Genomic DNA, 18,044 nt, shown 5'->3' with positions numbered 1-18,044 from the left:
GAATTCTCTGAAACTGATATCCTGGTTTGTTGCAGGGAATTCTTTCCTCTCCTAGCAGGGAACTCATGTTACAAGGCAAGATATGGACCTTTTAAAGTCTTAAGTGTTCTCTGGTTAATTACTCATCTGATACAATTATCAGAAATAAACCATAGCATTGAAAAATATTTAATCTATTGTCCACTGCAATACTAGCTGTACATACTATAGCAGAATTTCTGAGTATTGGGGTTTTCTCTTTTCTTTCCTTTTTCCTTTTTAATACTTTGGAATGTTAGAAACAAAATTATACAAAGAGCCTTGGGATATTATTGTCTGTCCATTAACAGGATTTCCCAAGAACAGAATGGGACCAAATTTGGTGGTGGTGGTAGCAGCAATAAGTCAGAAAAAGGAATACAGAATTTCAATGTAGGATGAGACTATAGATGGGATTATAGAGGAAAAAAATATGGAGAAAAATAATCCTCTAACGCTTTCCAATGGGAGAGTCATTGGGTAGCAGCTTGAAAGACTGCTGACCATCCAATTATGAAGCTCCACCTTACCTAGTAGCATGAGCCAGAGTGGAATTGCTATTAAGGGAAAAAATCTGCAAGGATTCTGCATGCTTCCTCTACATATTGTGCTTTAGCAATAATTAATGGTATTTAATGAATGTGGCTCTATTGTCTTCAGCCATATCTACTGAGTATGGTCCCTCTGTGTTTGCGTGCATCTTGGGAGTGATTATCCAAGGGATATTAAGAGGTACTTCATAATAACTTCTCATGATGCTACTAAAATGTGTAACTCATGAATTAATGAACAGTAAGGTAATAATAACTACACCAATCCTTAGTATAGGCAACATTTACCCTGTGAACCAACCTAATTTTAAATAAATTACTTAAATTCTTGTGGAGTCATAAACTTAGCTACACATATGACAAGTTTTCATATTTTTCTGCCCAAATTATTTAGGTACTAATTTTACTTGCATTGAATTTAGTTGAATTCACTGTTTTATCCATTCAATGTTAATATGCTGGTGAAATGTCTTCTTATTTTTTGGTTAGGCATTGATTTTAGAATTCTTTTCCCGAATTGGCTAATTTCTTTTAAATTTTAGAAGGGCATGTAAGAATTAAATATTTTCAAGTATTTATTGATACTAAAAGAAAAGTATACCATGCTCTTGTTACCTGAGTCACTTCTTTCCATTCCTCCTATCCTAGGATCATTCCACACTCCCCTTTTCTTTTTCCAACCTATTTATATTCTATTTCAACGATAAAAGGAACTGATTTGGACAGAATGTCTCCCAAAGAGATTTAAAATTCTTTCCTATTCAAACAGGACATTAAATTATTGAAAATATCTTCTAGGAGAAAATGCTGACTTTTTTAAGAATTTGCTTTAAATGTTCATAATGGCATAAAAATAATGAAGCAATTAATCCTAAAATACTTATGCCAAAATCTTATTCTATTCAACAAGCTTGCTATGACATTTATTTAGAAATTCAGTCTTACTTTTTAAAAATTTGTCTTATTTCTTTTTGAATTATGTTAATTTATGTTTTATATTTATAGACAGAAGTTGTATCTCCCGGGAGTTTATTCCAACCTATTAATATTGTCATTCTAAATTATCAATGAATCAGCTCCTGGGAAACCTGGGAGTCATTACCTCATATTCTTGGGAAAATTTCAGGTTGTCATTTGCCTTCAGTCTTTCAATGTGATCTGCAAGTTCTAAAATAGGTATTGGTGGGTGGCTAGCCATACCTGTTAAAGTAGAAAAAAGATGAAGTTGAAAAATAATGAAAGACAAGTACTAGTATTCAAATTTTTAAAATATAGCAATTAAAATGATTATAAAATGTATAAATAGTAAAGATGTTTTAAGGTGATAGAAGCAGGCATATAGTCACTTAAAGCAAGACATGCTCTGAAGCCAGATTACTAAACAAAACAAAAAAAAATCAAGCAATTTTCCCAAACAACCATTCTCTAGTGTTAGAATGACTATATACATATATATGTTTATATATATAACAATATATCATTATACACATATACATTATGCCAAAGTTTAATGAAGTTAGCTAAGTGCAAAGAATGAGATAGTTAGACCTTATGTTCGTTTCTCTTTGAATAATGATTCTTAATATATATAATCCCTTGTCTTGAACTGTGTGAAATGGAAATGGTGTTGGACTTAGGTGAACAGAATGTGAATCGAGGGCAAGGAGAAACCAAAGAGCCCTAAAGAGTTAGAAGAGCTGAAGACAAAATAACTTATGAGGAAAACTAACTTGAAGAATGTAGGTTACCAGGGTAACCAGAGAAACTTGGTCCTGCAATAAGAGATTTCAAAAATAAAACAGGGGAAGAAAAAAAAACTAATGTGTAATTATAAAATTGAATGAAATGAAATAAATTAATAGCTTGTTTCTTAAGAAAGTGGGTTTCTTGTATTTCAAGAATTGGAGAAGTTGATTAAGACAAAGAATAATCTAATGATTTTTCAAAACATGTTACAAAAATTTAGGACATTCACATGCAGTTACGGATAGTCAGAGTCAACATGCATTACAGCTTATAGACAACAGTCAATAAAGACAAGATTGTACATCAGACATTTAAGGCTTCAAAAATGTTTCCACTAGTAGCAGATTGTAGTGGCAGGGGTTGTACGGAATCAGTTTTGTGAAACACAAACATGCAGTTCATCCTACTTTCTCAGAGAAAAGATAAAAATCTCAACCCCATCCCTTTATCAACCCCCAGAAATTACCTACAATCTACTTCAGGTGTAAACATCTTTGTCTACAGATGGAAAAACAATGAACATTGAGAAGGATCAGGGAAGGAATGGAGTGGGATGAGATGGGATAGAAAAGCAACAGGGTAAATTGGAGACAGTGTAAAGGGGCAAAATGGGGTCAACTAGCATGATCTGCCAAGCTAAAGATTTTAGCAAATCCACAAGTATTTGCTCAAATGAATACAATACATTTCAACTGGTCATGGTGGATGATTTTCCACCCATTCACTGTATTTCCCATATTGTAAGCTCACCTAAAATAGCTTGTTGTAGGGAAACATAAAATTGGTTAGAATTTTAAACTAGCAAACCCCGGATGTATGGACGTTATGTATAAACAAAAGAAAGATGGCAACTGAAAGGAGGAGTGGGTGGCTCAAGCTAGAAGCCATATTTTCCATAGGTCAGGCTGTTTCATCACTGCAACTTTGAAAGATGTATTCTATAAAAGATAGTTTGCATGATGCTACACAGCTTTATGTGTCATGATCCGGAAATGATAATATAAAGATATAAATTACATTTGCTATGTCCTTACTAGGGTTATAGAACTTTTGGCTTAATGAAGGAAGGGTCATCACCAGCATGTCATTTAAATCCTACTGGTGGCACTGAAGGTAGCACTATGGAAGATAATATGATGCGGCAGAACTGATTAGATACATAATAGTTCTTTTGATTGTTTGGTTAGCATACAAAGTGCCCACACATTGTGGAAAGGACTACCAGAAAGGAAAACAAAAATATTTTTATTAATTTGGGAGATGTTTTAGTATCTCTCATATCTTCGTATGGAATATTTAATCTGGGTGATTTGTTTTAGAAATAGCCAACATATTTTTAATCCAGATTGAGCATCCCAATGACACAATATAGAAAGAAAGAGAAAAAGACACAAGAAAATGCTAGGCTTATTCAGAAATGGAAGCTGAATAATGGAACATCTAAAACAGTGAACAGATAAAATAATAGACAAAGATGTTTAGACCTTTTCGAGCGAATCGTGGGAGAGAGTTATTATCATATAAGGATTGAGTGGTAGTTTGGCTAGAGAGGGAAGACACAGAGCCAATCAGGGAAGCGTAGGGGACTGAATTACTGCTCAAAGCTGTAAAAAGTAAAGCCAATTGGAAATGGGAAAGAAATTAGTAACAGCAGTACACCATCATATTAAGTCAGTTTTTACAGAGACTGAGGTACTATTCTGCATGCACAGTACAATGTGGACATTCAGAACTGAGAAAGAGACAGAAAGGTCAGACTACCCTAATTTGTTCATAGACAGAACTGAACAGCTGTATTAGTAAGTCATATTATTGCAGAACTGGATCTCAATACTCAATTTTATAATATTGAAAACCAAGACATCATTCATATGAAATAATAGATAAGTTCCAAATAATAAGCCTCAAATGCAGGCTTATACAGAAATAACAAAATATTCAATGGTCTCACTCTTTAGTAGAGATAAGTGGTCCAAGATGTTAAAATCACGTCCCATGATTTTAACTATTTTTATTGTATCCATATTGAAATATCTCAGACAAGAATTCCTTCTGTATTTTGATATTTATATGACCATTATCCTTCTACAGGGAGGCATTTGATTCTTATCAAGATGTGGTACACAATTTGTTCACTTATTTAAGCAGAAGGGATAAGTTTATTTAAGAAGAAAATTAAACCACTTCTAGAATCAACCATCTATTATTATTATATTTATGAGTTATATAAAATGAATGCCTTTTCTTAAATTTCATAATAATCTCATCAAAGGAAATAAGTAGAAAAGTAGTACAACTGTGTGTGGTTTTCTTTCCCTTCCTTCCTTCCTTCCTTCCTTCCTTCCTTCCTTCCTTCCTTCCTTCCTTCCTTCCTTCCTTCCTTCCTTCCTTGTCTACCTTTTATTCCATACCCACTATTTATCATTTATACATTCTAAAGCACATGCTGTATACAGATGATTATAATTTATATTTATTTAGCTTGAAAATGAATTTGCTTTTTTGCTATATAACTGGCAACTAAAGGCCAAATACTGTCCTCAGCATGATCAAGAAATTTCAACTGGTAATGGGCTTCTGCATTTGAGAGTCCATTTTAACTTAAATACTGTAGAATACAGATGGCTTGTTGTTATGAATCTGGAAAGCATCCACTGTTGATGCATATTTGCATGACAATGTATCCAAAGAGCATTTTTATTAACAGATATGGGTGGAACAGCATATGCCAATGTTTTCTTCCCTCCATACTGCCCCATTATATTGAAAGAGAGATGGGAAAAAATAAATCAAACAACACAGAAATGGAAATTACGTAGCCCTGGTGCAAGCTATACAAAAGCAAAAGCATGCATGTATCAGATTTAATTGTTAAGCATCCCATTTGCCCAGGTATATTAGAGATACAGCATTCTTCAGTTACTAACTACATCTATTGTCCGGTGATGTATGCTTCTGAAGAAAGTAATAATTTTATCATGCACATACGAAGCTATGACATATGCAAACAAAAGCACATGAGCAGTAGCATCATTCTTCTTATTCATCCCAAGAATTAAAAAAATGCTAAATGTTCACATTTGCTCAGCTTCCCATGGGGAACAAAAGTAAGAAAGCAAATACACCTTAAGAACAGGTTCACTGAAGATGGGTTTAATGAATATATATCATCTCTTGGGGTTACTGATTATTTTCAGAAAACATCCTCATGCAGTTTAAATTCTTCTCCAGCCTATTATAAACTACTTTACATTTAACCTGATCGCCTTATGCTGTGTGAACAATCAGAGATGCTTCCTATATAACAGAGATTCTGATATAATCAAAGGCTAGATTCTGATCAGCTTTTATTGGCCAGTTTTGGCTGCTGCAAGGACACTCCCTTTCATTCAGGTTGCTAGGGACTTCTCTTAATGGCTACTTTAGTTTTGAAAGCAAAAAGATGTGAAGACATCCGGTTCCATAGAAGCGTCCACCTGCATAATACCTGACCAGGGCTTTGCAATGCATAGGTCAAATGTTATCTAGACTGCCTATATATATCTATATGCAGGTCTAAAATACATATGTCATCTCTCAAAAGACCATCAGGCTTGAGTAAAACAAATAGGCCCTCATAGCATAACAGCACTGATTTCTCCGTCTGGCTTCATTCAGCAGTGCTCTTTTGACAGAGTGTTGTTTTTTTTTTACAATAAAGATAAACAGGTAGAGTAACATCACGGACAGATTTATTTTTATCACTCTTAGAGGATGGACATGTCCAAATGTAGACATGTGTCTGTTGCTGCTAGTTCTCCAATTGCATGGAGTGATTTGTAGAATGGGAGAAATCTGCCATATACGCCCCATTTTATATCTTTTGGTATCTGCGTGTTACCCAAGTGACTTTGCATATGGACATGACTATAAGAAACAAAGAAAGGTAAGAGGAATACTATAGTCATCACATCTGATCAAGGATGTGATCAAGGTTTTGGTTTAAGAAATACAAGAGGAAGGTAGCAAGAAATTGCCTTCCCTTGACACAGCTTACATTTGAATCAGGCTTTTTGTATGCATGTAGTCTAGTCAGGAAGAAGCATGTAATCTAGGCATCAAGAGATGACTGGATCATTATGTACAGTCTCAATCCTAGTGCTCATGGATTCACTTGACATAGATTTAGTATTAAGAAGAATAGGTTTATTAATTAATAACTTGAAATTTTAGGAATGAACTTTTCGCTCTTTTTTGATTTTTCAATTTTTTTTATTAAATTACAGTTGTGGTGCTGCAAATATAAATAATATTAAAACAATGTGGTTACTTCTACCAGCAACTTTTGCAATGAATCTTTAGGAATCTTTTTTCTGTGATTTTCAATCATAATAGATCCAAACTCCTACAATTTATAATGGGTATAATCTCCAATAATGAAAAAGCTGCAATTCACAGTATGTTCCAAAATTTAATGAGAGTTCCTCTCAAGTTAGAGATTGAGATAGTCATTTGAACATTCTCCTTCCTGTAGTCATAAATACCACATGGAATTGCAAAAATGTTAATGAGAATTTGGATATCTACCCCTGCAATATTGTCTCAACCATATCTTCTGTGAATACAAAGTTGGATCCAGCTTAGATATTTTTGAATAGATATAACTCAATTGGTTTGCCATGTGCCCTTTTACTATGATATTAGTTCTATTCAGACATTTGAAACCAGTATAAACCAACATCTGGTTACTTCTGAAGACTTAGAAGTAGTAGTAGTAGTATATTGGACATTGTCCTAGTCATATAGTCAGAGAGGCCTTTACATTTATCATGCTAATTTTGACAAAGAAGAACAAAGGGCAGATTTACTGACTGCATTCTCCTTTTACCTTTTCATATGTTGGTTAAGTGAATTTCTTAATGTCTGAAAAGCGATTTTCAATTCATTTTGTTAAGAACACAGGTACTATATGGAGGAAAACTGAGGAGAAAGCATTGTGTTGATTTACCCTTTGAAAACATTTGTACATTACTTCCCATTAAAAAGTCTCAGTGTTTTGAGATTCTAAAAATATCAAATTGTGTCGAATTTCCTGCCATATTAAAATTTATTATAGAGACAAGAGATAAGATCTGAAAACTGTGAAACGATCATTAAATTGAAAGCTGCAGTAATTCCAAGTGTCCCTAATAGTTCTTCAGTTGTTGCAATATTGTTCAACAAGTAATTTGTTGCAACTTTTGGGTTTACTTTCCTTTTACATTAATCTTTTTCATCCATCATGTTTTATTCTTTTTATATTTTCATATCAAAGTAAAATATGTCAAGGAGTTAAACTAAATTTGAGAAACTGAGAAGACAGATTGTTCTCATTTTCAGAAACATATTTTAGGTTAAACTCAGGACTTTCATTCTGCACAAGATAAAGTACACTCTAGATGATTTAATCCAGAGTACATACCGCTTGTAGTGTTACTGAGCTGCATGGGTCAGGCAGTTGATTTCAAATGTTTCTTTTTTGTATGTAAGTATTGTTTGCTTTACTTAATGTAAACATAAAAGCCATGCTTGTAAGATTTGATCTACGATGGCAGTTTATACAGGCCAATAATGGAGTGATAAACATGCATGAGTAAATGGATTTCCAACAGAGAACTGGGCGTAAAAGAAGCAATAAAGGCTTTAACAGTATCTATATCTAATATATATTCATATAGCATATATTCAATGCTAATAATTCAATACAGAAAGCATAATTTACTTAATACAAAACGTTATTGAGTTTCTATACAGTATGAAAGCTGCAATGCTGGTATATAACATACAGGTAGTCCTCAACTTACAACCACAATTGAACCCAAAATTTCTGTTGTTAAGTGAGACATTTGTTAAGTGAATTTTGGCCCATTTCACATCCTTTCTTGCCAAAGTTGTTAAATGAATCACTACAGTTGTTAAGTTAGTGACACTATTGTTATAAATGAATTTAACTTTCCCCTTGATTTTGCTTGTCAGAAGGTCACAAAAGGGGTTCACACGGTCCCCCGGGACACAGCAACCAACATAAATATAATTGAGTTGGCAAGAGTCTGAATTTGGATCACACGACCATGAGGACGCTGCAATAGTTGTAAGTGTGAAAAATGGTCGTAAGTCACTTTTTTCAGTGCTGTTGTAACTTTCAACAGTCACTAAATGAACAATTGTAAGTCAAAAACTATCTGTAGTTATTTCTTAACTAGACACTTTTTTTTTTCTCTTGAGCCTTTTAATAGTTTTTCCTGTTACCTCTGGCTTTTTTTCTTCCTTCTGGTGTTGTACATTTTTAAAGAATTTTAAATCCTCATCAAGATGAGATTCTAATTAAGACAGTACATGGAACATTTGAGGGAGGAAGGACATGATTATCTTGAATTTATGAACACCATTAAGTATCCCACTAGTCTATCTCCTAACTATGGTCTTCTAAAAATAACATTAATTAAAGATGAAATATTATTAATTTGATACATCTCACTAGGATAAACCCAACAGGAAAGAAGCACAGTTTGAAGTAGAAATCTTTTTAAACTAAGTCTTCAATAATCAACAGAAGCAACATAATCAAAGGTAAAAAAAAAATCATACAGTATTTACTGCTATAAAACACCAAAATCTTCTATGGGGATATGTTGTTTAATAATTACAATAGAATATTGCAAATTACCTGGAGTCTGAAAATTTAGGCGTCTTAGTTCTACTGGATCTGTGGGATGATGTGAAGGAATTTCTTTACTGTTGGGGATACTGTTCTTTCTAGAGTCTGTGTCTGCCCTTTTCCTGCATAGAGAAAGTGAATACAATCATTATTTATTTATTTATTATTGATACTACTACCCCTCTTGCCAAAGCAACACTAGCAACCCATAATTATGTACATTCTAACATATGGTTTTTTTATACACTTAGGATCTTAAAACATCAACACAGAAACCAAGTTCTGTAGAATCAATGAAAATGGCACAATTATGTTATGAAACATGTTGCATGTATTTAATTTTTTCGGTGAATATAAGACAATCAAAATTAAGAACACAATAGCATTAAATGTTACAAGTGCACTGATTTCAATAGTATTTGTACATGTTTAATCTCTGGAATGGACCCAGTGATTATTGAAATCTCAAAATGTATTGAACCTTAAATTTATGGCTTTTCTAAAGCTATTTGAAGAAAAAAAAAATCGGTTCATGTTCAAACTATTGGCTATCACCTAATTCCTCTGCAGCTCCATTTTCTGAATTGTATCATTTTATTTAAGATGAGGCAAGCTGATTTTATGCTAGCATTAGCAATACCCAAAAGGTGAATATGTAAGATTGAACGGGTTTTTTTTTTCTTTTATAAGCAAGTTCAAAGAAAAGAATCTCTATGCTGAGTGTTATTTTATGGCATCTTGATTTTTTTCATACCGTATTTACCTGATAATGAGATAAATACTTCCTTTCAAAAAATTACTTGTAAATTGGGGTCACTTTTTTTTCTGATGATGTGGTTGAAAAAGTGAATTAATATGAAGTTGAAATGTCTTCTGATGTTTTTACTGGGAGATACCTTTGAGAATATGATTAGTTATGCCCAAGGTTAGGGAGGACACACTAAACTTGCTCAGTCTCTGGGGAATTTCAGTACTACTTCTTTCCCTGTCTACCTATTTAATCTCCATGTTTACTTATTTCTCTTTGCATCTACCTTTCTACTTGTTCTATTTTGCTGTTTCTAGTGGAAAGTGGGAAGCAGGAGTGTGTGCATGAATATGTGTTCACATATGTGCATGTGAAAGGATATATGATATAGCAGAATACATCAATTAATTGTATAAATGGGATGGCTTATTTTACAGGCCATCAATTTTAGTCAGTAGCTTTGAATTTAATCCCTGTAAGTTTGTTTAGATCTCTCTCTTGTTATTTTTAAGTGTAGCTTTGAGCAGGCTTTCAAACGAATATATGAATATATGTAAACATGTACTAAAGTGTTGAACACACATATTTACCAGAGCACATTGGGTTCCGGGACTAGTTTCAATTTTAATCTTAAATCCACAAAAATCTGGACAGTGAACAGGATTTTTAAAGCTTTTTTTTTTAGTTTAGCCTTCATTGTTTTTTATATGTTTCCTTTTCCTTTAGGAAAAAAAAAATATCTTAAACTTCAGGTCTGCCTCCTTTTCCAAACAGTACATTTGTTTGGATTTCTTTAGACTGACAAATATTCTGTTTGGAAACTCAAACAAGCTATTTTTAAACTGTTTTCTCATTTTCCCATTTTCTGAGAAAACGGAAAGCAAGTTTTTTTAAAAATTTATCTCACCTGTCAGGTTTACTGCTCCATTATTAAGCGGCAGAAAAAAAGAGAGAGAAAAATTGAATGTTAGTTGGCCAATGGCAAAGTAAGTTACCATGACAGAAAACGCTCTTTCACAATTAGGGTACAGATCTAGTAGTCCCTAACACCTTACTGCATTTGATGTAAACATTCTCTACTTGTAGGAAAAGATGAAAAAGAATCTCTTTGGAGTAAAGAAACCCAAGTAATAATCTATCACATTTCTTCTCTTGTCTCACTTTGCCTCTTATAAAAAAACAAATAAAACCATCTTCTTTTTTTCCCTTAAGAATATATTGTTTTCCCTGGTAGAAAGCATGATTTTTTTTCCCCAGCCAGTTCTCAGACATGGAACTAATTTATATAGCCACACGTGGTAATGTCAAAAGGAATAAATAGCATGATGATAATAGTGTCAACTGATAAGAGATGAAACTAAAATAAGGCATGTAAAAGCATAAATTGCAAAACCTACTCCTTGGTTCCAAGAAAAAAAAAATACACTGACAATGAGATTGTATTCTTTCCTGAGAAATTATTGCTCTTGTATGGTTTTTTACAGAAATCTAGAAGAGACATTTAGCTGGATGATATCTTCCTCCATTAAGAATGAAATACTGATTTTATCCAATGTCTAAAAACAATCCTTTATGTAAGGAAGCTTCTTTTTTAGTCTAAAAATATTTTCAATGCAATTAATTAACACATCCAAAGTCCACCCTTCTCTGTACACTATTTTGTAAACTTACCTTTTATAAAGTAGAATAGCTATAACAATACAGATGATAAATACAACCGCAAGGACTGGTCCTACAACCCAGATCAAACCCTCTTCCTCTTCTGTAATTGGCTGGGGATTAAGATCCACTGATACAACTGTTTCAGAATATGGGCTGGTTGCATACATGGTCTGGATGGGAGAAAAATCTGACTTAATAACATAGTGGGGAATATAAGACATTCTATTGCATATATGTTTAGAACTAGCCACAACAAACTTTGTTGCCTTATCACAGTTAAAGATATAGTGTAAGGCATCCAGAAAGTATCCATGATATCCATGGGCAAGACTTTTCAAACAAACTAGAAAAAGGATTCCTGAGATGATCATTCTTGAACACAAGTATAATTGTAAAATAATATTAAAGTAAAATGACTTTTTGCGATTAACAACTTTTTGGGAAAAACAACTACAATAAGCCTTTAACTAAAATGAATTAAATTCAACAAAGCCAACCTACTAAATACATGTGACAGTTTAACAACCAATTTGAGAAAAAAAAACCATGTAACTTGCAAATTGAAATGTTAATATTGGCTGCTCTTCTTTCTCAAAAGCCTATTTCCCTTCCTTTTTTATTTTTTAAAATACATTAAAGTTAAAATAATTCAAGCGTGTAACGAACATATGAAACAGATAAATTGCACAACAGTACAATTAGTTATTTAAACCAATTCAGGAATTCTACTTTTTCTTACAATATTTTCTAATTCTGTTACATTTCACTGCTGGTCTGTGGCAAAATACTGTAATTAAACAAGTCAGCTTTGCATTTCTTGATTAGTTCCTGTTTTCCAAAAATGTTTTGTAAAGAACAACACTGTCTGGATGATACGTTTTGAGACACAAAAAAGAACGTTTAGATGTAAAATTCATGCCTTAGTAATTATCAAATATTTTAAGAAACAAAGCAGAAAATATTCTATAATGATTCAAATGAGGATACCAACTCTGAAAAATGGAAATGCTTAGAGTTAAATCTATCTTCACTTTCTATGTCACTGTCTTTAATATATGTTGTATTCAGTCATTACCCCTTCAATTTGGGGACAAATTATATATATATATGTGTGTGTGTGTGTGTGAATGACATACCATATAGCTAGAAAAACACACACATATCATGGTTTGATGATGCCATATCAATATGAGAAGGTAAATAAAGGCAGAAGGAGAAAGTAGAGTTGTGTACACTTGCTGCTTCATTGCGTGTTGACCTAAATGGTGAGGTTAGCTCCAACCTTTATGGCTTTTTGGAAAGCCCTGAAAATGTGTGGTGTTTTTTTTTTCAGTAGGCCTAGGGATCCCAAAAATAGAAAACCTGTACATTGGTTGCATCATGTATGGTATCTTAATTAACTCCAATGTTGATTTCACTTGTGTAAATATGTAATTGTTTTAAATGTTTATATTTGATTTTAAGATTCCCCTTGTATAAAATGGGTGACCACCTAAATTAGATTAAATAAATATATAAATCTAGATTCTTTTAAAAGTAGATAGAAAGTATTCTTATAACACAGGTCATCCAAAACATGTAAATATTTTTTAGTATGTAAGTACATGACCAAAGTATGAACTGTGTGGAGATAAGATAAGAGTCTTCCAATATTACATTTAAGGAATCAAACCTGCAGCCAACTTACTGATTCTGAGTGTTCCATCACAGCTAAAATAAAGACAACATATTCTTGGCCGTTTTGGAGCTGCTTGTTCTCAAAACCACCATACTGTTTCTTATCCCCCAGGGTGAACTCAGTAGGAAGAACTTCAAAGTGTGCTGCAATATATGGCTTTAAATCTGCTTCTCTCCCCAAACGAATGCTTCTGCGTTTTCGTGCTATCTCTTTCAGTAGCTTTAGGGTATAAAAAAAAGAGAAGCAAAAAAGTGGAAGGATGACTGTAAATAAAATTAAACTAATACTACCACAGGATGATAAAAAAACATTAATATAGTTTTAAGAATCATGGGTTTTGTAAACCATAATCTGTTTGAAGATTTATGGGTTTTGTAAACCATAATCTGATTTATAATTCTGTTGTAATCCTATGCACATTTACCTAGGACTATGCCTCACTGCATTCAATAGGATATATATATATATATATATATATAGTATATTAATAAACATGTAGAAATCTAAATAAATATCATGCCTTCTTAAAAAGCCACACCAGAAAATGAAAACAGGTTTCAATACTGAACATTATGATCCCTTCTAGTAACAAACTATTGAGCAGTTTTTCAGAAAAGCTGAATGATTGATATATTTGATGAATATATGATTTAATTCTTTTAAATAAGAGGCCACACAGCAATATATTCCTTTTATCACATTAGTGGTTCTTGGTGCAAAATATTAAGAACATATTATTCTGTCCATTCGAGCATTAATTCATTGTGAATTTCTGAATAGTAGTAAACCACAGCTAAAACAGCACTGACATAACAATCCCAAATTTATCACAGGGGAGAAATGAAGATTGACAAACAGCAGTGATAGAGCATTGCCTCTGGAAGCAGATGTTGCTCTGTTTATTTAATAAAGTCTCTTTCACTGTGTGCAATTGCAGGGAAAAAGCTAAAATATTAGTAAACCTGAGAATATAGAAAAAGGATGGGATTATTGCAGAACCAAAACATCTCAATTTGCCCAATAATCATTACAGGCAGTTCTCGACTTACAACAGTTCATTGAGTGACTGTTCAAAGTTACAACGGCACTGAAAAATGTGACTTATGTCCGTTTTTCATAGTTATGACCTTTGCAGAATTCCCATGATCATGTGATCAAAATTCAGACTCTTGGCAACTGACTCATATTTTGACGGTCACAGTGTCCCAGGGTCATGTGATCACCTTTTGTGACCTTCTGACAAGCAAAGTCAACGGGGAAGCCAGATTCATGTAACAACCAGGTTACTAACTTATCAACTGCACTGATTCACTTAATAACTGTGGCAAGAAAAGTCATAAAATGGGGAAAATGTCTCACTTAACAACAGAAATGCTGGGCTCAACTGGTTGTAAGTCGAGGGCTACCTGTACCTCTTATAGCTTTCTAAATTCAGAAAGTGAAACCTGGCTTCAAACACAGATTGCTAACCAAAACTACATATTGTTTTCAAGCAATTAATGTTTTTTAGAAACACAAAGACAAATGAAATACATAAATTTTGCATTTTTGTTTTTTTAGGATATGAACTGCTTAAAATAATAAGTAGATATAATCAAAATAGCCTCTTAGACTGCCAACTGCTTGCTTCAACACAGAGCACAACAAAATCACTAATTGACAGGATAGTCTGTTGAAACCCACCAATAAGCTATCTTCCTTCCTTCAGATAAGGGCTGTCACATTTATAGCTAAAGCCATTCAGCTGAGAGCTTCCCACATAGATCAGATTGGGATCAGTTGCCAAGTCTTACATAACTGTTTCATTTAATATTTTTTATATCCCAATACATTGTATTATTTTACCTTATTTTATATGATATGATCAATAATATAAATGCAAACAAAACCAAATTTTTGGATCGTAGACACAAAATAAGCAAATAAACAAATGAGCAGCAGAAACAATAATACCAATTACACTGAGAGGCTTCAGAACAGCCGCCTTTTGAGGTCTAGGAATACAAATTGAGCAACAGTGTGCAATACTTCAAAGCAGTGATGGCTAAGCTTTTCCACGTTGCATGCCAAAAGTGCATGCAGTGTGCATGCAACCCCCCTGCATGTGCACTGCGTGCCTCTGTGTATGTGTATGTGACCCCCCACTGCGCACCTCTGCACATCCATGCACAACTCCCCCATGTGCCGCACGCATGTGTGTGCGACCCCCCGTGCCCCTCCCCCTGGGCATGCACACGCACATCTTCCCCCCACGCATGCGTGGCAGATACCTGACAATCAGCTGGCTGGCAGGGGCACGCACGCATGCGCAGTGGGGCTCTTCCAGGTGACCTCTCGCGTGCCAGCGGAAATGGCTCTGCATGCCACTTCCAGCATGCGTGCCATAGATTTGCCATCACGGCTTTAAAGCATTTCCATCAGATGTTACTCATCCAGTCTCTTTATAAATATATTATTCCTTAAGCTCTCCTCAAGTATTCCTGCCACTTCTGATTTTTCCATTTCAGTCTTACCATCACAATTCTAAAGGCAACTTCTGGAAATCAAAATCTGCTGATTTTAGCAGGTTTCCAATAAGCTGAAGCTAGCAGGATAATTTGCTGTTTTGTTTCAAATCAAACTTAGGCCTAACTCATGTGGCTTGCCGTGCGGTGTTTGCAGATTTCATGTACAATGCCAAGATTAGCATGATTAATAATATATTTAAAAATGAAGACTGAATGGTCAAATATTAGTTCAACAACTGACTGTTTTACTACTAAGCATAATTTTGTCTTATGCCAATATTTTTCAATTTGTTGGTTAAGACATTGTGAGTGTTGTAACTTTGACACTTTGGGAAAATTGGAGAAGCCTGCTTTTGATGTAGAAGATTGAGATTCTAGATTAAACCTACGGCAAAAGTTTTGTGAGACTTTGGGAAACCATGTGTAAACATGACTTACATCAATGGCTTGCAAAATGGCTTTTTCCACTAGATAGTCCTCATTTAATGATTAGTTGCTTACCAACTATTTAAAGTTATGACAGATTTACCAAAATCTACTTATAACCTGGTTCCAGAGTTTTGATGGCTGTCACCATCTGGGGTCATACGAGCGCATTTTGAGTGCTTAGAACTTTATGGCTGATTGCAACATTCTGCAGTTAAGTAAACACGACTTATGGTGGGGTTTTTGTCAGTTTTCAGCCTCAGTTTTAAGAAAAGGCTCAGTTTCAGAGATTAAAGCAGGTATATCAATGTTGATAAATGTCAATATCATAATCTCTTCCTACACCATGGAGGCAATTCAAATTTCTCCTGGTTTCCTATTTTACCTGCTATTTTAATTTCACCCTCTTACTATAATACATACATTTGAAAATTTGTCCAAAAATGCACAAAATTTCAAATACATTTTCATACCTACAAAAGCTTTCCTAGAACAATAATCTTTGAGTTGCGATGTATGCCAAATGGCCACAAGCCCTGTATCTGTACAATTTAATGCAAATATAAATAATTATCTCTACTGGTTGAAAGACTTCATGGGACTTTTTATTTACAGAAATCTGGGCCTTGTGGATTCAGGGAGGTAGAAACTCTCTCCCATGTCCTCATATGGTGCCCTTTTTATGTTGTCCCAAGACATACTCTGATCATCTCAATCATTTTCAAATAGGAAGGCCATAGAGATACATTTATTATTTTTTAAGGCATGTTAACCCCATTCTCTCACATCAGATGCTCAAACGTTTACTATGCAAAACTTTAATTAGATATGTTGCCATATTATTTTTTCCCCTTCCCCAAGAACAAATTACTGGGATAAACTATTTCCCTTTCTACTGTATTTTTTATTGTAACGATGGTCATAGACCGTAATAAAGACATTTCATAAGCAATATAAAAAAGTAATATAGGTTTTCCTAATAGATTTTTCAGTTAGATAGTTATAGAATTCTGAGTTTGAATATAGTTTGGAGAGGTGTATCCACACAAAAATTGAGACAACGTGAATTTTACCTTCATTCTTATGTTTTTATTCAGAAGTTACATTCAGCAAATGTCCTTTTTAATGTGAATAAATGTTTTCTGTTTGGAATCTCTTACTGGGATAATTAATTTTGAATTGAATAACTTCTGAACTGCTGAAAGGTTTATTTTTGCTAATTACTGCTACTATTTAAATAAAAATACTATTGTATTTTGGCAAAAAAATGCTAGAAATATACTTAAACATTTTTTATTTCTTTTTCCCTCCCAATATTATCTTTGTTTTTAATTGCCTAGTCATTATTTTTTTTTTTAATTTTTATAAGAAAAAGAGTGACTAGAAATTTGGAAATAAAAAAGAAATAGAAAACATTTAGGCATATTTTCAATAATACTTTGCCAATCTGCACTGGGCTAGCTGCTGCTGGCATTGTGTTTTATTGTCCTCTCTTTCCCAAAGCCACAAATTAGGTATGGAGTAACATCTGCCAGTGCATATGGGATCAGAGCAGTGCAAAGTTCCATGCAGAAAATAGGTTTTCAATGACTTTAGCATTGAGTTTGAATTGATCACCACCGGACACCTGGAATTCCAGCATTGATTATAGCATTCTTGTTGGTAGAAGAATGCCATTCCCAAAGTATAATCCTACCAGCTGCTCTCTTGTAAGAAAATAATCCAAAATAGATTCCTCTTAAACATTGTTTTCTCAGTAGTTCCATAAAATTTTCTACTACATTGTTAATTATACCTGGAAAAATATGGGGAAGATTCTATCCTTACTAAATGTTTCTGAATTAGTTGAGATTATACTATATGTTATTACCTTATTGTATTCAATTACCTGATTCTACTGCACCAAAAGGATTTGGAAATCAATGCTTTTCTTTTTCTTTTCCCCCTTATCCTACACTTTTTCCTTTTCCTCTTTTCATTTCCTGTTTTTCCATTATTTTCATTTTTCTTTATTTCTCTGTATTTTATATTT

The 18,044-nt window shown here is 33.6% G+C and overlaps 1 protein-coding gene across 29 annotated transcripts in view; it reads right to left on the bottom strand.

Moving 5' to 3' along the window:
- PTPRD (protein tyrosine phosphatase receptor type D) overlaps nucleotides 1-18,044 on the bottom strand; it is a 1,248,962-nt gene that overhangs the window by 87,160 nt on the left and 1,143,758 nt on the right. For 10 of the 29 annotated variants that reach the window (XM_087926630.1, XM_087926632.1, XM_087926640.1 and 7 more), the window contains 5 exons: nucleotides 13,089-13,298; nucleotides 11,411-11,571; nucleotides 10,647-10,661; nucleotides 9,001-9,113; nucleotides 1,672-1,769 (listed from right to left, as the gene is read on the bottom strand). In XM_087926630.1, the coding sequence (XP_087782756.1) occupies nucleotides 1,672-1,769; nucleotides 9,001-9,113; nucleotides 10,647-10,661; nucleotides 11,411-11,571; nucleotides 13,089-13,298 (597 nt within the window). Of the gene's footprint in view, nucleotides 1-1,671; nucleotides 1,770-3,799; nucleotides 3,920-9,000; nucleotides 9,114-10,646; nucleotides 10,662-11,410; nucleotides 11,572-13,088; nucleotides 13,299-18,044 lie in introns of all 29 variants that reach the window. The other 19 variants (XM_087926637.1, XM_087926638.1, XM_087926645.1 and 16 more) reach the window with 3 other exon arrangements.

The sequence above is a fragment of the Pseudonaja textilis genome, chromosome 2, assembly GCF_049901715.1.
Source record: "Pseudonaja textilis isolate UNSWEBS1 chromosome 2, rPseTex1.2, whole genome shotgun sequence".
Classification (NCBI taxonomy): Eukaryota; Metazoa; Chordata; class Lepidosauria; order Squamata; family Elapidae; genus Pseudonaja; species Pseudonaja textilis.
This window is presented reverse-complemented; position numbering and strand designations above follow the sequence as displayed.